The sequence below is a fragment of the Salvelinus fontinalis genome, chromosome 41 (genome assembly GCF_029448725.1).
Source record: "Salvelinus fontinalis isolate EN_2023a chromosome 41, ASM2944872v1, whole genome shotgun sequence".
NCBI lineage: Eukaryota > Metazoa > Chordata > Actinopteri > Salmoniformes > Salmonidae > Salvelinus > Salvelinus fontinalis.
Genome location: NC_074705.1, coordinates 24335698 through 24359305, shown reverse-complemented (window position 1 = coordinate 24359305; position 23608 = coordinate 24335698). Strand labels below are relative to the sequence as shown.

The following is a 23608-nucleotide window of genomic DNA, read 5'->3' as shown; positions in this document are numbered from 1 at the left end:
AATGTATAAGAACAGTATCCTGGCTATACTGACTATAATCTATTACAACAGTATCCTGGCTATAATGACTATAATGTATTAGAACAGTAGCTTGGCCTGATGCCTGGGCACACCCTGTGTTTGTATTGTGATGAATTGTGACCTGAGAAGTTTACTGACTCACATGTTATATTTTACTAGTGAGGTTTCTCTCTCTCTCTCTCTCTCTCTCTCTCTCTCTCTCTCTCTCTCTCTGACATACAGTACAGTACAGTACAGTACAGTACAGTACAGTACAGTACAGTACAGTACAGTACGCTGCTACAACAGATCCAAGAAAGCTTTATTCCAACCTGCCGAAGCCTTCTAACAGGCCTGATTTGTTCAGGGCTAAAAGTAAACAGTACTGGTTCACTTGCAACAATGAAAACAAGCCCTTCGAATGCAGTGAAGACAAAAGGGACAGTGATTTGGTCCTTTGACCTTGTTCTGGAAGAAGAAAAGCCTTGACTTGACATGTCCCGATCCTGAATTCCGTAGCCTGGTCCCAGATATTTTTGTGCTGTTTTGCCAACCCTTTTGGTCAGTGTCACACCCAAAAATAGCCCAAACAGATGTGGGACTAGGCTAGGTTTCAGGCTAGGTTCCAGGCTAGGTTTCAGGCTAGGTTCTAGTGTCACGTTCCTGACCTGTTTTCCTTTGTCTTGTATTTATTTTAGTTGGTCAGGGCGTGAGCTGGGTGGGTTTGTCTATGGTTGATTTTCTATGTTGGGATTTTTGTGTTCGGCCTGGTATGATTCTCAATCAGAGGCAGCTGTCAATCGTTGTCCCTGATTGAGAATCATACTTAGGCAGACTGGGTTTCACGTGTGTTTTGTGGGTGTTTGTTTCCGTTTTCACCACACGGTACTGTATAGGTTTTCTGCACTTCGTTTATTTGTTTTGTAATTCAGTGTTCAGTTTTCGTTATATTAAATCATTATGAACACTAACCACTCTGCGTATTGGTCCGATCCGTCTCGCCTCTCCTCGTCCGAGGAGGAGGACGAATATGAAAGCCGTTACATCTAGGCCAGGTTCCAGGAGTTCCAGGCTAGTTTCCAGGAGTTCCAGGCTAGGTTACCTGTGCTTGCTGGGGGATGGTCAGGAATTGTTCTTCCATTTTGAGAGCAGCGTTTGGACAGTGAAGGAGCATGGTTTATTTAGTGTGTTGATTAGACTTAATTGACATTCATTTGACTGAGTCACTGATTGGATAAATAGAGAAATGGTGAGGATTGTGGAAAACTTTTTATTCTCAGATCTATGGGCCAATATAAACGTAATCCAACACTTCATACACACAAAGACATCTAAACATCTAAACATAACCTAAGCATTGTGTATTTGTTTACTTCTGTAACCATATGATCATACATTGAGAATCCCAAACAGAAGATGGCAGACTGAATGGTCTAAACTGAAATGGAAAATCAAGGTCACACAATTAGAGATTTTTTTAGAAGGCGTTTCAACCCATAAAAATGCAACCAACTAATCCACAATGTTTAGTTGGTGCATGTTTTCCATAACATAAATCATGTTGCTTAATTTTAATGCAATCCCAAAAATCGGAAAATTTGAAACAGTCCCAACATGCTTTCAGTGCATGCTTGGTCTGCAGAGAACCTTTCCTGCCAGAGCATCTCAGTGGATGGAAATGTTTACCAAATTACCGTACATAAATCCTTACATGGAAACATCCCCAGTCCCTAATGGAAAAAGATTGTCTTGTGTGTGCATGTGCGTGCGTGTTACCTAGCAACAAGACATGAACGGTACAGGCTTAAATTAGAGAAACCACTTAGTTTTGGACATTTGGTATAAAAGGTGGAAACTTAAAGGATCCCCGCAAAGGCATTGGTAGTAGGCCTATTTGTAAAAATGCTTACTTTACTTAATTACTCACAATTACAGATTTGTTAAAAGTCTTTAGTAGGCTAAACGATACTATTTTGCGTGCCTTGCATAGTTACATCTAGCTACTTCTTGCAGTGTTGAAAACTGTATTGTCCTTCCACTCCATTGTAAAGATAACATCCAGAACATTCTAAAAGGGCGATAAAGCATACCAGAAAGATGTGCTGAGTGTTCTCAGAATGCACTTAATAAAAATGACCAAATTGGAAATGCCCCATTGCGTTGTCACTGTCATAAAGTAAATATTGTTGATCCCTGTGATTTGATCCTGCTTCTTGAGGTAGGGAGCCATCTAGTGGTGGCTATGGCCAAGAAATCAGACTGAATCTGAAATTTGAATCATATTTTGTGTATGCACACTCATTTTTTTTGGGGGGGGGGGGGGGGGTGTCTCGCTAATTTATAACATTTCAATATCCATTGATTAGCACAATTACGAAAAAGCCTGTTTCGACTTTTTGAAATGTGGATTCTCCGGGCCACTGTATTTTTTCCCCCGAAACCTCCTCACGTGACATCAGTCCAAGTGAAGATGTCAACATCGACAACCGAGTACACTTGAAGTTACTTGACTGATGTTTTTGTCGTATTGCTGGCAATCGGAAGGGAATGTCGATGTTGACCACTGCTTGACTGTCACATAAAATAGCTAAGGTATGTTGTTGTCTCAAGAAATAGTCTGTGGAATGCTATCCAAGACAAGCTACAACAGCTAGCTAGAGATAGATTCGTGTTGGCTTTGTGAGTAGCCCAGTTTAACGTTCACAGACAACTGCAGGTCCTGCATTACAATGTACTCTACATAACTAGCTAACAAGCTAGCTGGTATATAACCAGTATCCTACAAGTTAGATTCCATCTTTATACTGTAAGTTGAGAACGTATTTTTATTTTAACAATTTGTGCTATTGTTTGGATTGTTTGCACGTGTCACATTTCCCCAGAATCATCTGTCTCGGTCTTCTCATCTATTTTATGGTGCATTGTTTACCTGCAGGATGGCTGGAAGTCACAGTGGCCAATCCACCCTTGTCAACAGCTTGGCCACTCTGCTTCGGGATCATGGTATAGTAACATCACCACCTACATATTCTAGATATAGCCCCTGTTATCCCAGACCTGCTAATCTGTTCTTTTGATGTTGTTAGAAATTATTAGGGCCTCATAGCTATACTGTAGCTACATGCTTAATATATTTTATGTTGCATTATAACTGCTGGTTTTAAGTGGTGTGTTACCATTGTCTCTCCTCTCTCCAGGTGCATCTGTGCTGGACGGCAGCAGTACCCTGACTCTACAGGCAGACTCTCTGCAGCACCTAGGTCATCTATTTGAGCAGTACCTCCTCTCCAGGACTCACCAACATGGCTTCCTGGCTCTGCCCTCGCACCCTGCTGACACCACCTCCCTACTGCAGCTCCAGTTCCTGTTTGACGTGCTGCAGAAGACTGTCTCCCTCAAGGTGTGTGTGTGTTTGTGTGTCCTGCTCTTTGTGGACAGTTTTGTAATAGATGTATGCATAACTTGCTCAGCACTTCATAAACATAAATGTTCCAAGTAAAACTGAATTATGTGGACATCTGAGGGAATTTCATTGAGCCACGAGGTGGAGCTATAGCATTCTATATAATGTTCTTTGGCCTTTCATTCCTAGCTCATCAATCCACCTGGGTCGAGGCTTCAGTCAGTGGTCAAGATCTTTCCTTTCAAGTCTCTCAAGTCCTTAGAGGTAAGGGAGGAAAATGTGTGTGCTTCTCCTTTGTAACAGAACAGTATACATGTTGTATATAGATGAATCTGGATTACTCTGGGCCTGTTGTTCTCTCACAGTTGAAGCGTATCCCCCCTCACTGTCTGGAGGACCTGCGGGGAGTCTACTCTCAGTTAGAGGTGTTCACCTGCTCCAAGAGCCTCAGTTCCCTGGAGGTAACACACACACTGTTCACCTGCTCCAAGAGCCTCAGTTCCCTGGAGGTAGCACACACACACTGTTCACCTGCTCCAATAGCCTCAGTTCCCTGGAGGTAACACGCACGCACACACACACACTGTTCACCTGCTCCAAGAGCCTCAGTTCCCTGGAGGTAACACACACACACTGTTCACCTGCTCCAAGAGCCTCAGTTCCCTGGAGGTAACACACACACACTGTTCACCTGCTCCAAGAGCCTCAGTTCCCTGGAGGTAACACACAGACACACACACTGTTCACCTGCTCCAAGAGCCTCAGTTCCCTGGAGGTAACACACACACACACACACTGTTCACCTGCTCCAAGAGCCTCAGTTCCCTGGAGGTAACACACACACACACTGTTCACCTGCTCCAAGAGCCTCAGTTCCCTGGAGGTAACACACACACACTGTTCACCTGCTCCAAGAGCCTCAGTTCCCTGGAGGTAACACACACACTGTTCACCTGCTGTTACGCACGCCTCTGAGAAGAGGGAACGCAACTCCCTGCTATAACTCAACTCTCTGAAGTGCAAGAGGTATGGACTGTAGGTGCGAGCAAGGATGACACAAAAGCAGATTTTACCGTTTACTTGGATTTATTTTCTTACACGGTAATATGGGGAAAAGGGGCTGGACGGAACCAAAGCAAAGAAAGTAAATATCAAAGTTCCCCCTCTCCTATCTAACCTGCCTACCCACTTAACTTAGCACCGTCTGGTGCCCTAACCAAAATACAGGGGGTGGTCCGCCCAGGTCTTACCTAGTGTGCCTAGACAGTAAATATACTACGGGTATATGTATGCCCGCGGGCCTCTTGCCTAAGCACTCCCAAAGTGCCTTCTCCTTCCCCCCTGGGAACAAATGAAACAAAGTAATTATTAATGATTTCACAACCACTCAAACACAGGACATAGAAAAACTGCTACCAACAACAACAGTACATACCACACTTTCTGATACACAACCCACACTATATCACAATCTAATTTCTCTCTCCCAATCTCCAAATCTCTACTCCTTATCTCAAATCTCTACTCCTTATCTCTACTCCTTATCTCTACTCCTTATCTCAAATCTCTACTCCTTATCTCAAATCTCTCCTCTCTCTTCTCAATCTTCACTCTCTTGGACAGAACACTGGCTTTTATCTTCAGGTGGCAATGGTGATTAGAGTCAGCTGCTTCTTGACGAGGGGGCGGGGTCAGCTCCAATCACCAATTAGCCTGGGGTTGACCAATCAGCTGGTTGGGGAGTACTTCAGGAAGCCATCTCCTGAAACACACACACTCAAATACAAAACAGAACACAGAAACTGGGGAACGTAACACCTGCTCCAAGAGCCTCAGTTCCCTGGAGGTAACACACACACACACACACACTGTTCACCTGCTCCAAGAGCCTCAGTCCCCTGGAGGTAACACACACACACACACACACACTGTTCACCTGCTCCAAGAGCCTCAGTTCCCTGGAGGTAACACACACACACACACACTGTTCACCTGCTCCAAGAGCCTCAGTTCCCTGGAGGTAACACACACACACACACACACACACACACACACACACACACACACACACACACACACACACACACACACACACACACACACACACACACACACACACACTGTTCACCTGCTCCAAGAGCCTCAGTTCCCTGGAGGTAACACACACACACACACTGTTCACCTGCTCCAAGAGCCTCAGTTCCCTGGAGGTAACACACACACACACTGTTCACCTGCTCCAAGAGCCTCAGTTCCCTGGAGGTAACACACACACACACTGTTCACCTGCTCCAAGAGCCTCAGTTCCCTGGAGGTAACACACACACACACACTGTTCACCTGCTCCAAGAGCCTCAGTTCCCTGGAGGTAACACACACACACACACTGTTCACCTGCTCCAAGAGCCTCAGTTCCCTGGAGGTAACACACACACACACACTGTTCACCTGCTCCAAGAGCCTCAGTTCCCTGGAGGTAACACACACACACACTGTTCACCTGCTCCAAGAGCCTCAGTTCCCCGGAGGTAACACACACACACACTGTTCACCTGCTCCAAGAGCCTCAGTTCCCTGGAGGTAACACACACACACACACACTGTTCACCTGCTCCAAGAGCCTCAGTTCCCTGGAGGTAACACACACACACTGTTCACCTGCTCCAAGAGCCTCAGTTCCCTGGAGGTAACACACACACACTGTTCACCTGCTCCAAGAGCCTCAGTTCCCTGGAGGTAACACACACACACACACTGTTCACCTGCTCCAAGAGCCTCAGTTCCCTGGAGGTAACACACACACACACTGTTCACCTGCTCCAAGAGCCTCAGTTCCCTGGAGGTAACACACACACACACTGTTCACCTGCTCCAAGAGCCTCAGTTCCCTGGAGGTAACACACACACACACTGTTCACCTGCTCCAAGAGCCTCAGTTCCCTGGAGGTAACACACACACACACTGTTCACCTGCTCCAAGAGCCTCAGTTCCCTGGAGGTAACACACACACACACTGTTCACCTGCTCCAAGAGCCTCAGTTCCCTGGAGGTAACACACACACACACACTGTTCACCTGCTCCAAGAGCCTCAGTTCCCTGGAAGTAACACACACACACACTGTTCACCTGCTCCAAGAGCCTCAGTTCTCTGGAGGTAACACACACACACACACTGTTCACCTGCTCCAAGAGCCTCAGTTCCCTGGAGGTAACACACACACACACTGTTCACCTGCTCCAAGAGCCTCAGTTCCCTGGAGGTAACACACACACACACTGTTCACCTGCTCCAAGAGCCTCAGTTCCCTGGAGGTAACACACACACACACACTGTTCACCTGCTCCAAGAGCCTCAGTTCCCTGGAGGTAACACACACACACACACTGTTCACCTGCTCCAAGAGCCTCAGTTCCCTGGAGGTAACACACACACACACACTGTTCACCTGCTCCAAGAGCCTCAGTTCCCTGGAGGTAACACACACACACACTGTTCACCTGCTCCAAGAGCCTCAGTTCCCCGGAGGTAACACACACACACACTGTTCACCTGCTCCAAGAGCCTCAGTTCCCTGGAGGTAACACACACACACACACACTGTTCACCTGCTCCAAGAGCCTCAGTTCCCTGGAGGTAACACACACACACTGTTCACCTGCTCCAAGAGCCTCAGTTCCCTGGAGGTAACACACACACACTGTTCACCTGCTCCAAGAGCCTCAGTTCCCTGGAGGTAACACACACACACACACTGTTCACCTGCTCCAAGAGCCTCAGTTCCCTGGAGGTAACACACACACACACTGTTCACCTGCTCCAAGAGCCTCAGTTCCCTGGAGGTAACACACACACACACTGTTCACCTGCTCCAAGAGCCTCAGTTCCCTGGAGGTAACACACACACACACTGTTCACCTGCTCCAAGAGCCTCAGTTCCCTGGAGGTAACACACACACACACTGTTCACCTGCTCCAAGAGCCTCAGTTCCCTGGAGGTAACACACACACACACTGTTCACCTGCTCCAAGAGCCTCAGTTCCCTGGAGGTAACACACACACACACACTGTTCACCTGCTCCAAGAGCCTCAGTTCCCTGGAAGTAACACACACACACACTGTTCACCTGCTCCAAGAGCCTCAGTTCTCTGGAGGTAACACACACACACACACTGTTCACCTGCTCCAAGAGCCTCAGTTCCCTGGAGGTAACACACACACACACTGTTCACCTGCTCCAAGAGCCTCAGTTCCCTGGAGGTAACACACACACACACTGTTCACCTGCTCCAAGAGCCTCAGTTCCCTGGAGGTAACACACACACACACACACTGTTCACCTGCTCCAAGAGCCTCAGTTCCCTGGAGGTAACACACACACACACTGTTCACCTGCTCCAAGAGCCTCAGTTCCCTGGAGGTAACACACACACACACTGTACACCTGCTCCAAGAGCCTCAGTTCCCTGGAGGTAACACACACACACACTGTTCACCTGCTCCAAGAGCCTCAGTTCCCTGGAGGTAACACACACACACACACTGTTCACCTGCTCCAAGAGCCTCAGTTCCCTGGAGGTAACACACACACACACTGTTCACCTGCTCCAAGAGCCTCAGTTCCCTGGAGGTAACACACACACACACACACTGTTCACCTGCTCCAAGAGCCTCAGTTCCCTGGAGGTAACACACACACACACACACACTGTTCACCTGCTCCAAGAGCCTCAGTTCCCTGGAGGTAACACACACACACACACACTGTTCACCTGCTCCAAGAGCCTCAGTTCCCTGGAGGTAACACACACACACACACTGTTCACCTGCTCCAAGAGCCTCAGTTCCCTGGAGGTAACACACACACACACTGTTCACCTGCTCCAAGAGCCTCAGTTCCCTGGAGGTAACACACACACACACACACACACACTGTTCACCTGCTCCAAGAGCCTCAGTTCCCTGGAGGTAACACACACACACACTGTTCACCTGCTCCAAGAGCCTCAGTTCCCTGGAGGTAACACACACACACACACACACACTGTTCACCTGCTCCAAGAGCCTCAGTTCCCTGGAGGTAACACACACACACACTGTTCACCGTTTTCTCTTTCTGAATAACAGGCGCCTTTGTGTTGGAGTTTGAGCCAGTGTTCTTGTTACAGGAGCTACTGTCTCTGTGTGGAGGAGACCTCAGCTCTGCACTGCCCTGGCTGGAGCTGCACACCCTCAACTTCAGCTACAACGCTATAGTCTGCCTGGATGAGTCATTGGTAAGACATGCTCACTGGTTTATTTATTCACTGACTGACATTTGTTTTTAATGTGAATCACTTTTTTGGGCCATGTTTTAATGTGAGTCACTCTGCCTTTTTTTAGAGTTTACTGAATGTTCTGAAGTCTCTGGATCTTAGTCACAATAAAATCCAGGAGTGTGCTGACTTTCTCAAGGTATTTCTGGATAGGTTTTGTGTCTGTGTGTTGAGAGGGGGTCAGAGTTGGAGACATGCAGTAAGTTACTGCACTGGGCTATCTCCATATCTACTGTCTCTCTCTCCTCCTCCTCTCTCAGCCTCTGAGTGAGCTAGAGCACCTCAACCTGGGCTATAACAATCTCCAGAGAGCACCAACGCTGGGCTTGAGCTCCAGAGCCAAGCTCCTCACTCTCATCCTCAGAAACAACGAGCTGGAGACCATCAACGGTACTGTAACACCTCTGATAGACACCATATGGTCATGCTATAATGAATGATAGTATGGTGGTTTCTCTACGGAAAATGCGATAATTTTTTCTTTTATTTTTTACCACAGCCCTAATATTATATTATCCCTAAACGTATGCCAAAAATCATCAATACCAAATAGTTAGCAAGAGTATTCCATCTGCAAACTCCCTCAAGACTACCTGTTATGCATGACCCCTTGAACTGACCTCTATCAGTATTGGAACAGAGAGGGACTTCAGACAAGCAAAGCCTTGGACAAGACAAGGACATCAGCCAATCAAAGCCTTGGATCTGTTTATAGCCTTGTGTCCACAAACAGTTGGGGGCTATAGATAAACAGGAAGCTAGGAATATATTAATATACTGGCATACTCCAGCGTTTGTTTGCCAGTACTGCCTATCTCCCCATCTCTCTCCCCCAACCGTCTCCCTATTGTTCAGTGTACTCTCTAAGTCTCTGTTAGTCTTGGATGGCTGACTCTGTCCCCGTCTCAGTATGAGATGCCTAGATGTCTGATTTGTGTGTGTGACTGTGACCCTATGCAGGAGTGGAGCAGTTGTTGTCCCTACAGCACCTGGACTTGGCCTACAACCTGCTACTGGATCACTCCCAGCTGGCTCCTCTGTCTATGCTGCACAGTCTCAACAGGGTGAAGGAGAGCGAGAACTTAGAAGTGTGCTTATCAGTAGTTTACTCTGTGACAGCCTCTGTGTTATCCCAGACCCGCTGACCTGTAGCCTCAGTGTTATCCCAGACCCGCTGACCTGTAGCCTCAGTGTTATCCCAGAACCGCTGACCTGTAGCCTCACTGTTATCCCAGACCCGCTGACCTGTAGGCTCAGTGTTATCCCAGACCCGCTGACCTGTAGGCTCAGTGTTATCCCAGACCCGCTGACCTGTAGCCTCAGTGTTATCCCAGACTCATTGACCTGTAGCCTCTGTCTCTTCTTAGCTGAATCTGAAGGGCAACCCACTGTTCTTCCAGAAGACCCACAGAACATGCACTGTCCGCCACCTCTCCCCCAAGGCTGCCTACCTCAGAGTGAGTGAGAAAAAGGAGGGAAGGAGGGAGAAAAATCGTAAAGCTGAATTTGGACCCAGTCTTTTTTTCATGATTCTCTGTCTCCTCGAGTTTAATATTGTCTCTCCCCCTCTCTTGCCTCTAGCTCAGACTGGACAGCAGCCCTCTCTCCTCCTCAGAGTTGTCAGTGAGTAGGCCGCTCCTGTGGGTCAGCAGGCATATACTCAACACTTCTCTAGTCTTGTTGGGTCACTTGTTGATGTGCACTTTAAGTTCATTCGTGGGATTCGCCACTTTGGTACAAGATAGTCTTAACATGGGACCGCCCCACCCCCCCCCACCTTCAGGTGCTACCCAAACCGGGACAGCTGATTGGGAAGCTCCAGTCCCAGGCCTCGCCCTTGATCACCAGGGCTCCAGAGCGGGGTAACCAGGAAGTAGTGTCCAGCGGGGGCGGGGAGTTGAGTGACAGCCTGTCGGTCAGCGAGGTAGGAGTGACACGACAACGCAAGAAGAAAGCCAAAGTAAGTCAGCTACACAGCTCACTGAGAGGCTGGTGGTTTGTCCCCCCCCCCTAGCCACTCTGTGTACCTCTTAAAACCCTGACCAGCTAGAAGAAATACATGTTAATAGCTTTAACTAACCCTCTGATAGGATCAAGATCCTACGGGTTAAGGGGGTTAGGGGGTACCTACGGGGTAAGGGGGTTAGGGGGTACCTACGGGGTAAGGGGGCTAGGGGGTACCTACGGGGCTAGGGGGTGTCTACGGGGTAAGGGGGCTAGGGGGTGTCTACGGGGTAAGGGGGCTAGGGGGTGTCTACGGGGTAAGGGGGTACCTACGGGGTAAGGGGGCTAGGGGGTGTCTACGGGGTAAGGTCCATTTGGAATGAACAAATCAATACAGGCAGAGGAGAAGGAACATGTTTCTGGAATGTCGTGTGTATAATATATATATCCATGTGTGTTGTTTCAGAGTAAGGTGAGGGTGAGACGGGCTAGCATCTCAGAGCCCAGTGACTACGACTATGAACCCAGACCACAGTCCTCTATACAAGGTAAACTTTTACTATATATATGTAACCAATGTGAAATGGCTAGCTAGTTAGCGGTGGTGCGTGCTAATAGCCTTTCAAACGGTGACGTCACTCGCTTTGAGACCTTGAAGTAGTGGTTCCCCTTGCTCTGCAAGGGCCGCAGCTTTTGTGGAGCGATGGGTAACGATGCTTCGTGGGTGACTGTTGTTGATGTGTGTAGAGGGTCCTTGGTTCGCGCCCGGGTCGGGGCGAGGGGACGGTACTGTTACATATATATATATATATATATATATATATACACACATGTTAATAGCTTTAACTAACCCTCTGATAGGATCAAGATCCTACGGGGTAAGGGTCTAGGGGGTACCTACGGGGTAAGGGGGCTGGAGGGTCCATATATATATATATATAAACCTCCTCTCTCCCCTCAGACATCGTTCTCCCTCACCAGAAAGAGATTGAACGCATGGACAGTTTCAGGGACCAACTGGGTGAGGATTGGCTGCGCTACCAGCATCACCTAGAGGGGGCGCCAATCGCCACCCTAGACAAGGCGGACAGACCAGCTCCTCCACACCTCAACAACAGTCTCTGTGCCACCCCCTCCCCAACCAGCAACAGCCCCGTCCAGGCAAGCCCCTCCACCTTTAAGCCCCCTTCTCCAGAGCTGGAAGTCCCGGAGGTTCTACCCCCACCACTGCTCTCGTCTGAGTCCAAGGAGGAGGCGTCAGACTGGGATGCAGATCTGGAGACAGAGTCCACCCTCCAGTGGCCTGACCACAGCCTCGGGCACACAGAATCCACCCTGGAGACTACTATGGCAGAGGGACTGGGTCAGGGGTTAGAGGGGCCACCGGCGACACCCACGGACACCAGAGAAGAAGAGGAGGAGGACTTGGGAGGTAGGAGCACTTCAGAACTAGCAGTAGCACACCTGATTGAAGTAGACAACTTATCATCCAGCCCTCAACTAGTCCAACCAGCTGTGCTAGAGCGGGAATACAACCAAAATGTGCAAAGACTGGGTGGTTCCAAAGGAACTGATTGGGCAACGCTGAGCCAACCTTTGACCTCTTTTGTCTGTCTCTAGTTGACCTGTGTCACCCCCTGCTTGTGGGAGTACTATCATCATCAGAAGAGGAGGAGGAGGAGGGGCTGAGGAGGAAGAACAGGGCCCAGTGTCCTGTGTTCCTCAGGGTCAAGCCAAGACACGTCCTGGAGGTGGACATGAGCAGGGGTCAGTTGCAGGCCCAGCTAGAGTTGGACAGTCTGGGGAGGTTCACCATGTCCCAGGTCACCTGGACTGAGAGGGTGAGGAGCAGGAGGGGAATGAGGGAGGGAGGGAGGGAGGGAGGGAGGGGAGGATGGATGGAAGGAGAGGAAAGGTGAGTAGGGATGGTGGTGGAGGGAGTAATGGTTGGGGAGGGGAATTATGCCGAGAGGAAGGGGGGTGATTTTTATTTTTATTTTTGTTGTTGCCTGAAATGATGAAAGAAGTGTATGTTTTGTATTTGTTCTAAAGATAGTTCTCTCTCTAGGAGGTGGAGCGAACTCTTCCTGCGGTAGAGCTTCACTTCCGTTACGTCAGCAGAGAGAGGAGGAGGAGACGCTATGTTATGCTGGATGATGACCCCCAGGAGGCACTGCAGGTAACGCAATAGGGATGTGACAAATGGAAAATGTTCTTACCGGTTAAACAGACATTTTTTTAAATCAGTTTTTCATTTTAAACTCCACGTGAATTCGCAATTTAACTACTCTGCTGCTAGCAACACTTTGTGTCTCACGGTACGTCCCTTTCAGATGGTTAAGCATTGCACCTGTACTACCATTACTGTACCTCAACTCCACCTCTCAAAGTCTGCATTTCCTTCTCATTTAACTTATGAAAGTATTGCCATACAGGACTACGCTGCTGTCGCTTGTCTTTCTCTGCCATTTTGCGAACTGTTAACGATGATGACGTAGTGTTGGAGAGTGTCGACTCCAATAGAATTGATACCTCGACTCCTTGCACGTCGACTCCCGGTGTTGACTCCCATTTCTGAGTTTCAAGATTGACTCCTAAGATTCAGTATTCTTGGAACGGAGGAGACTGATAAGTTGCCGTACTTCTGAGAACACAAACACTTGCATCTTTCATAGCGAGGGACAGACGGAGAGAGAGGAGAGGGGCACAGTATTTGTAGGTCGGCCACCAGTCAGACGGAGTCGGAACCGTGCACTAGGCCTATCTATCTGCAATCAAAAACAGCATTCTATTGCGAGATACTGCGTCTCACAATTTCTTGGCTTGCAACTTTAGTAAAGCGGGGCCTATCATCAACGAATGGGTTAGGATGTTCTACTGGCAACAGACCGGAGACTGATCACACACATCATTAGCAAAGAGAAAGATCAGGGTTGTAGTCATTAGTCCTAACAGTTATACATCGTCCACAAAGCTGTGGTCAGTACTCCATGGATGTTGCCATCAGTCCTACAGGTCAGACCTTGCTCATTAGGCCCAATGATATCTATCTTGTTGTTTGTGTGTTTTACGTAAGCAGCCATTGGAATGTTCTGTATTCTGAATGTTCTGTTTTCTTGTTTGGACTTGCATGTGGGTACAATACAAATTGGAGGTAGCCAGTCATCATACAACTGTTCTATCGGAAAATACAAGGACTGTTATTAAAGTTTCAAAGAATGTCTTGGAAAATACATGATTGTAAATACGGCGGGTGTTGTGTTGTTGCTAGGCACTGACAGAGGTACTGTCGCGGGTGGTGAAGGAGAATGAGCGGCGGGTCATGGAGGGTCGTCCCGTCTGTGTCCGCCTGCAGTGTCTACGCTGTGGATCAGAGTTCACACAGCGTGGAGGGAAGGAGCAGCAGGATGGAGGGAGATTGAGAGGATGGACAGGACTGGAAGAGCAGCAGCTGGAGGAGGAGAGGAAGAACAAGTGCAGAGAAGATGGATTGGGTGAGAGAGGCACACTCGTACAGGAACACACATGCATGCATGCTCGGGACCGGCACAGTTATTCAAATATTACAATATCCAAACCGATGTCAGTATTTCATTTTTTTTTCTCTCTCCCTCTGTGCCACACACACACAGACACACACCAACACACACAGACACAGACCATCACACACACACACACACACACAGACCATCACACACAGACCATCACACACACACACAGAGACCATCACACACACACACACAGACCATCACACACACACACACAGACCATCACACACACACACACAGACCATCACACACACACACAGAGACCATCACACACACACACACACACACAGACCATCACACACACACACACAGACCATCACACACACACACACAGACCATCACACACACGCACGCACGCACGCACGCATGCACGCGCACACACACACACACACACAGACCATCACACACACACACAGACCATCACACACACACGCACACACACAGACCATCACACACACACGCACACACACACACACACACAGACCATCACACACACACGCACACACACACACACACAGACCATCACACACACACAGACCATCACACACACACACACACACACACACACACACACACAGACCAACACACACACACACACACAGACCAACACACACACACACACACAGACCAACACACACACACACACACAGACCATCACACACACACACACACACACACACAGACCATCACACACACACACACACACACACAGACCATCACACACACACACACACACACACACAGACCATCACACACACACACACACAGACCATCACACACACACACACACACACACACACACACACACACACACACACACACACACAGACAATCACACACACACACACACACACAGACCATCACACACACACACACACACACAGACCATCACACACACACACACACACACACAGACCATCACACACACACACACACACACAGACCATCACACACACACAGACCATCACACACACACACACACACACACAGACCATCACACACACACAGACCATCACACACACACACACACACACACAGACCATCACACACACACACACAGACCATCACACACACACACACACACACACACAGACCATCACACACACACACACAGACCATCACACACACACACACAGACCATCACACACACACACACACACAGACCATCACACAGACCATCGCACACACAGACCATCACACACACACACACACACACACACACACACACACACACACACACACACACACACACACACACACACACAGAGACCATCACACACACACGCACACACACACACACACACACACACACACACACACACACACACACACACACACACACACACACACACACACACACACACACACACACACACACACACACACACAGACCAACACACACACACACACACACACACACAGACCAACACACACACACACACACAGACCATCACACACACACAGACCATCACACACACACACACACACAGACCATCACACAGACCATCACACACACACACACACACACACACACACACACACACACACACACACACAGACCATCACACAGACCATCGCACACACACAGACCATCACACAGACCATCACACACACACACACACACACACACACACACAGACCATCACACACACACACACACACACACACACACACACACAGACCATCACACACACACACACACACACACACACACAGACCATCACACACACACACACACACACACACGTAGACCATCACACACACACACACACACACACACAGACCATCACACACACACACACACACACACACACAGACCATCACACACACACACACACACACACACACACACACACACACACAGACCATCACACACACACACACACACACACAGACCATCACACACACACACACACACACACACACAGACCATCACACACACAAACACACACACACACACAGACCATCACACACACAAACACACACACACACACAGACCATCACACACACAGACCATCACACACACACACACACACACACACACACACAGACCATCACACACACACAGACCATCACACACACACACACACACAGACCATCACACAGACCATCACACACACACACACACACACACACACACACAGACCATCGCACACACACAGACAATCACACAGACAATCACACACACACACACACACACACACACACACACACACACACAGACCATCTCACACAGACCATCACACACACGCATACACACACACACACACAGACCATCACACACACACACACACAGACCATCACACACACACACACACACACACACACAGACAATCACACACACACACACACACACACACACACACACACACACACACACACACACACACAGACCATCACACACACAAACACACACACACACACAGACCATCACACACACAAACACACACACACACACAGACCATCACACACACAGACCATCACACACACACACACACACACACACACAGACCATCACACACACACACAGACCATCACACACACACACACACACACACACACACAGACCATCACACACACACACACACACACACACACAGACCATCACACACACACACACACACACACACACACACACACACACACACACACAGACCATCACACACACAAACACACACACACACACAGACCATCACACACACAAACACACACACACACACAGACCATCACACACACAGACCATCACACACACACACACACACACACACACACACACACACACACACACACACACACACACACACACAGACCATCACACACACACAGACCATCACACACACACACACACACACAGACCATCACACAGACCATCACACACACACACACACACACACACACACACACACACACACACAGACCATCACACAGACCATCGCACACACACAGACCATCACACAGACCATCACACACACACACACACACACACACACACACACACAGACCATCTCACACACACACACACACACACGCATACACACACACACACAGACCATCTCACACACACACACTCATACACACACACACACACACACACACACACACACACACACAGACCAACACACACACACACACACACACACACACACACACAGACCATCACACACACACACACACACACACACAGACAATCACACACACACACACACACAGACAAACACACACACACACACACACACACACACACACACAGACCATCACACACACACACACACACACACACAGACCATCACACACACACACACACACACACACACACACACACACACACACACACACACACACAGACCATCACACACACACACACACACACACACAGACCATCACACACACACACAGACACACACACAGACCATCACACACACACACACAGACCATCACACACACACACACACACACACACACAGACCATCACACACACACACACACACACACACACAGACCATCACACACACACACACACACACACACACACAGACCAACACACACACACACACACACAGACCATCACACACACAAACACACACACACACACACAGACCATCACACACACAAACACACACACACACACACAGACCATCACACACACAAACACACACACACACACACAGACCATCACACACACAAACACACACACACACACAGACCATCACACACACAGACCATCACACACACACACACACACACACACACACAGACCATCACACACACACAGACCATCACACACACACACACACACAGACCATCACACAGACCATCACACACACACACACACACACACACACACACACAGACCATCACACAGACCATCGCACACACACAGACCATCACACAGACCATCGCACACACACACACACACACACACACACAGACCATCTCACACACACACACACACACACACACACACACACACAGACCATCTCACACACACACACACACACACAGACCATCTCACACAGACCATCACACACACGCATACACACACACACACACAGACCATCTCACACAGACCATCACACACACGCACACAGACCATCACACACAGACCATCACACACACACACACACACACACGCATACACACACACACACAGACCATCTCACACACACACACGCATACACACACACACACACACACACAGACCATCACACAGACCATCACACAGACCATCGCACACACAGACCATCACACACACAGACCATCACACACACACACACACACACACACACACAGACCAACACTTTAGGACAATTTTGGCGAGAGTGAAACCTCTCTGTTTACACACACCAAGCCCCTCCCCCTGCCATTCACAACAACAAAGATGAGAGATCACTTCCTCCTCTGATAAGCGGTTACAACTCGTTATTTGCGTTTGAGGCTTAGTCCAACAGAATCTGTTATGTTGAAACCGAAAACACATTGAGACATTATTTTACTGTAGTAGAGAAGTTAACCTGTCTCAACTCCTCACATTGCGTGCAGAGCAGACACTATTAAAACAAGAGTATCGATGAACATTGATTCTGGAAAATGAATGCTCAGTTTGGTACGTTCCGCTAGCAGCATTTTATTCAAAGACCGTTATACATGCTGTCTAGTCTGTTTTATAAATGTGCAATAAGCATAAAGCACAATTACATAAGGAATTGGCAACTCGTTCTCATAGCTGTCTAGTCTGTTTTATAAATGTGCAATAAGCATAAAGCACAATTACATAAGGAATTGGCAACTCGTTCTTATTCTGAGAAAGAAGGTAGGCCACTTGATTTCAACATCTGAACAAAGTGAAAAGGCTAGCATGCTGTTCAAACAGTTGGAGATGGATAGAAGGGTGCTTTATAACAATTCAACTGTTCTACCTTGTTGGCTAGCAAATAAACTCAGCAAAAAAAGAAATGTCCCTTTTTCAGGACCCTGTCTTTCAAAGATAATTCGTAAAAATCCAAATAACTTCAGACCTTCATTGTAAAGGGTTTAAACACTGCTTCTCATGCTTGTTCAATGAACCATAAACAATTAATGAACATGCACCTGTGGAATGGTCGTTAAGACACAAACAGCTTACAGACGGTAGGAAATTAAGGTCACAGTTATGAAAACTTAGTACACGAAAGAGGCCTTTCTACTGACTCTGAAAAACACCCAAAGAGAGATGCCCAGTGTCCCTGCTCATCTGTGTGAATGTGCCTTAGGCTTGCTGTAAGGAGGCATGAGGACTGCAGATGTGACCCGTGCAATAAATTGCCATGTCCGTACTGTGAGACGCCTAAGACATCGCTACAGGGAGAAAGGGCGGACAGCTGATCGTCCTCGCAGTGGCAGACCACGTGTAACAACACCTGCACAGGATCGGTACATCCGAACATCACACCTGCGGGACAGGTACAGGATGGCAACAACAACTGCCCGAGTTACACCAGGAACGCACAATCCCTCCATCAGTGCTCAGACTGTCTGCAATAGGCTGAGAGAGGCTGCACTGAGGTCTTGTAGGCCTGTTGTAAGGCAGGTCATCACCAGACATCACCAGCAACAACGTCGCCTATGGGCACAAACCCACCGTCGCTGGACCAGACAGGACTGCAAAAAAGTGCTCTTCACTGACGAGTCGCGGTTTTGTCTCACCAGGGGTAATGGTCGGATTCACGTTTATCGACGAAGGAATGAGCGTTACACCGAGGCCTGTACTCTGGAGCGGGGCGGTGTGTCACAGCATCATCGGACTGAGCTTGTTGTCATTGCAGGCAATCTCAACGCTGTGCATTACAGGGAAGACATCCTCCTCCCTCATGTGGTACCCTTCCTGCAGGCTCATCCTGACATGACAATGCCACCACGCACAGAATGAGCAGTATGGCTGATTTCCTGCAAGACAGGAATGTCAGTGTTCTGCCATGGCCAGCGAAGAACCCGGATCTCAATCCCGTTGAGCACGTCTGGAACCTGTTGGATCGGAGGGTGAGGGCTAGGGCCATTCCCCCACCAGAAATGTCTGTGAACTTGCAGGTGCCTTGGTGGAAGAGTGGAGTAACATCTCACAGCAAGAACTGGCAAATCTGGTGAAGTTCATGAGGAGGAGATGCACTGCAGCACTTAATGCAGCTGGTGGCCACACCAGATACTGACTGTTACTTTTGATTTTGACCCCCCCTTTGTTCAGGGACACATTTTTCAATTTCTGTTAGTCACATGTTCGTGGAACTTGTTCAGTTTATGTCTCAGTTCTTGAATCTTATGTTCATACAAATATTTACACATGTTAAGTTTGCTGAAAATTAACACAGTTGACAGTGAGAGGACATTTATTATTTTGCTGAGTTTAGATCCAAGTTGGTTAGACATGAAATATAAAGATTAGCTGGCTACTCATAAGCATGCATAAGCATGTGAGCTTGTGCTTGAGAGATTGTTTACAGTGCCTTTGGAAAGTATTCAGATCCTTGACTTTTTTTCCATACAGCCTTATTCTAAAATTGATTCAATAGTTTTTTTATTTTCTCATCGATCTTCTCGCAATAACCTATAATGACAAAGCGAAAACATGTTTTTTTTTAAATGTTTGCTAATTTATTGAAGAGAAAAAAAACATGACATTTACATACAGTACTGGTCAAAAGTTTGGACACTAATTCAAGGGTTTTTCTTTATTTTTACTATTTTCTACATTGTAGAATAATAATGAAGACATCACAACTATGAAATAACACATATGGAATCATGTAGTAAATAAAAAAGTGTTAAACAAATCAAAATATTTAATATTTGAGTTTCTGCTATTTCTGGGACGGGTAACTCTAATGAACTTATCCTCTGCAGCAGAGGTAACTCTGGGTCTTCCTTTCCTGTGGCGGTCCTCATGAGAGCCAGTTTCATCATAGCGCTTTATGGTTTTTGCAAATGCACTTGAAGAAACTTTTAAATTCTTGTAATCTTCCGCAGTGACTGACCTTCATGTCTTGAAGTAATGATGGACTGTCATTTCTCTTTGCTTATTTGAGCTGTTCTTGCCATAATATGGACTTGGTATTTTACCAAATAGGGCTCTCTTCTGTATACCACCCCTACCTTGTCACAACACAACTGATTGGCTCAAAACCATTAAGAAGGAAAAAAATTCCACAAACTAACTTTTATCAAGGCACACCTGTTAATTGAAATGCATTCCAGGTGACTACCTCATGAAGCTGGTTGAGAGAATGCCAAGAGTGTGCAAAGCTGTCATCTGTCAGCTGTCAGGCAATGGGTGGCTACTTTGAAGAAACTTAAATGTAAAATATATTTCGATTTAAGACTTTTTTTGGTTACTACATGATTTTATGTTATTTCATAGTTTATGTCTTCGCTATTATTCTACAGTGTAGAAAATAGTAAAATTTAAAGAAAAATCCTTGAATGAGTAGGTGTGTCAACTTTTGACTGGTACTGTAAGTCTTCAGACCCTTTACTCAGTACTTTGTTGAAGCACCTTTGGCAGCGATTACAGCATCGTGTCTTATTCGGTATGGCGCTACAAGCTTGGCACACCATTCAGAGACTTGTCCTGAAGCCACTCTTGTGTTGTCTTGGCTGTGTGCTTAGGGTCATTGTCCTGTTGGAAGGTGAACCTTCGCCCCAGTCTGAGGTTGTGAACGCTCTGGAGCAGGTTTTCATCAAGGATCTCTCTGTATTTTTGCTCTGTTCATCTTTGCCTCAATCCTGACTGGTTTCTCAGTCGCTGCCACTGAAAAACATCCCCACAGCCTGATGCTGCTACCACCATGCTTCACCATAGGGATGGTGCCAGGTTTCCTCCAGATGTGACGCTTGGCATTCAGGCCAAAAGTTCACTCTTGGTTTCATCAGACGAGAGAATATTGTTCTCATGGTCTGAGAGTCCTTTAGGTGCCTTTTGGCCAACTCCAAATGGGCTGTTGTGCCTTTTTTACCGAGGGGCTTCCATCTGGCCGCTCTACCATAAAGGCCTGATTGGTGGAGTGCTGCAGAGATGGTTGTCCTTCTGGAAGGTACTCCCATCTCCACAGAGGAACTCTGGAGCTCTGTCAGAGTGACCATCGGGTTCTTGGTCACTTCCTGACCAAGGTCCTTCTCCCCCGATTGTTCAGTTTGGCCGGGCGTTCAGCTCCAGGAAGAGTCTTGGTGGTTCCAAACTTCTTCCATTTAAGAATGATAGAGGCCGCTGTGTTCTTGGGGACCTTCAATGCTACAGAAATGTTTTGGTACCCTTCCCCAGATCTGTGCCTTAACACAATCCTGTCTCGGAGCACTACGGACATTTCCTTCGACCTCATGGCTTGGTTTTTGCTCTGATATGCACTGTAACTGTGGGACTCCAATCAAGTAGTAGGAACATCTCAATGATGTGGGACTCCAATCAAGTAGTAGGAACATCTCAATGATGATCAATGGAAAGAAACAAGATGCATCTGAGCTAAATTTCGAGTCTCATAGCAAATGGTCTGAATACTTATGTTAATAAGATATTTCTGTTTTTTATTCCAACCTGTTTTAGAATAAGGCTGTAACTTAACAATGTGGAAAAAGTCGAGGGATCGGAATACTTTCCAAAGGCACTGTATGAGACCTGTGTTCATTTTCTATAATGCCTACCACAAGAAGTTAGTCATTATTAGTGAATGTGCGTTATGCATAGTTCTGGTAAACATTTTAACAAAAAGGACATCTTACTAGACAGACTTGAACACCAGATCAGTGATTATTGCAAAAAAAAATGTGGGTTTTGATAAAATAATTAAATGATTGGTGGGTCTTGGTTGTGGAAGGCTTATATTTAGCATAGGTATAATTTCACTAACCCTGAATTAATTAGATTATTACTGACTGTTTGAAATGCAGTGTATTTGACCTTTTTAATTGTACAAAAAATCTTAATTAGAGAATATAGATTAAAAAATCAAGCTATATATCGTTAATCAGCCCATGAGTTGGAAAATGTTGAGATTATTTTTAGGCCATCCCTACACTTATCGGAGATTCTGGACCGGCGTCTGAGACAGCGTTTTCTACCACCATCAACAACACCAACTTATGGAATGTCTCATGGAAGAATGGTGTCGCATCCCTCTATTAGAGTTCCAGACACTTGTAGACTCTATGCCAAGGCGCATTGAAGCTGTTTTTGCACATCGTGGTGGCCCAACGCCTTGTTAAGACGCTTTTTGTTGGTGTTTCCTTTATTTTGCTCGTGTTCAGTCATCTCCATTCCTCTGATAGAGATCTCCAGGTCGGATCTTAAGGACAGGGCTCTACTGGCAGCGTGCAGGATCACCTTATCTTCCTGCCCTGACAGACGTCACACAGATGTGGGCGGAGGTCCGCTGA

General features: G+C 47.3%; 1 protein-coding gene across 2 annotated transcripts in view; it reads left to right on the top strand.

Annotated features, from left to right (window-relative positions):
- Nucleotides 1-2407: 2407 nt before the first annotated feature.
- Nucleotides 2408-23608, top strand: part of LOC129840632 (serine/threonine-protein kinase 11-interacting protein-like) — a 54128-nt gene continuing 32927 nt past the window's right edge. Inside the window, exons 1-17 of one of the 2 annotated variants that reach the window (XM_055908643.1) lie at nucleotides 2408-2592; nucleotides 2936-3003; nucleotides 3198-3400; nucleotides 3593-3667; nucleotides 3769-3864; nucleotides 8574-8681; nucleotides 8788-8859; nucleotides 8981-9110; nucleotides 9681-9784; nucleotides 10088-10177; nucleotides 10302-10343; nucleotides 10504-10680; nucleotides 11131-11212; nucleotides 11626-12096; nucleotides 12285-12505; nucleotides 12733-12843; nucleotides 13936-14158. In XM_055908643.1, coding sequence (XP_055764618.1) covers nucleotides 2937-3003; nucleotides 3198-3400; nucleotides 3593-3667; nucleotides 3769-3864; nucleotides 8574-8681; nucleotides 8788-8859; nucleotides 8981-9110; nucleotides 9681-9784; nucleotides 10088-10177; nucleotides 10302-10343; nucleotides 10504-10680; nucleotides 11131-11212; nucleotides 11626-12096; nucleotides 12285-12505; nucleotides 12733-12843; nucleotides 13936-14158 — 2272 coding nt within the window. In that variant the 5' untranslated portion in view covers nucleotides 2408-2592; nucleotide 2936. The other variant, XM_055908644.1, reaches the window with a different exon arrangement.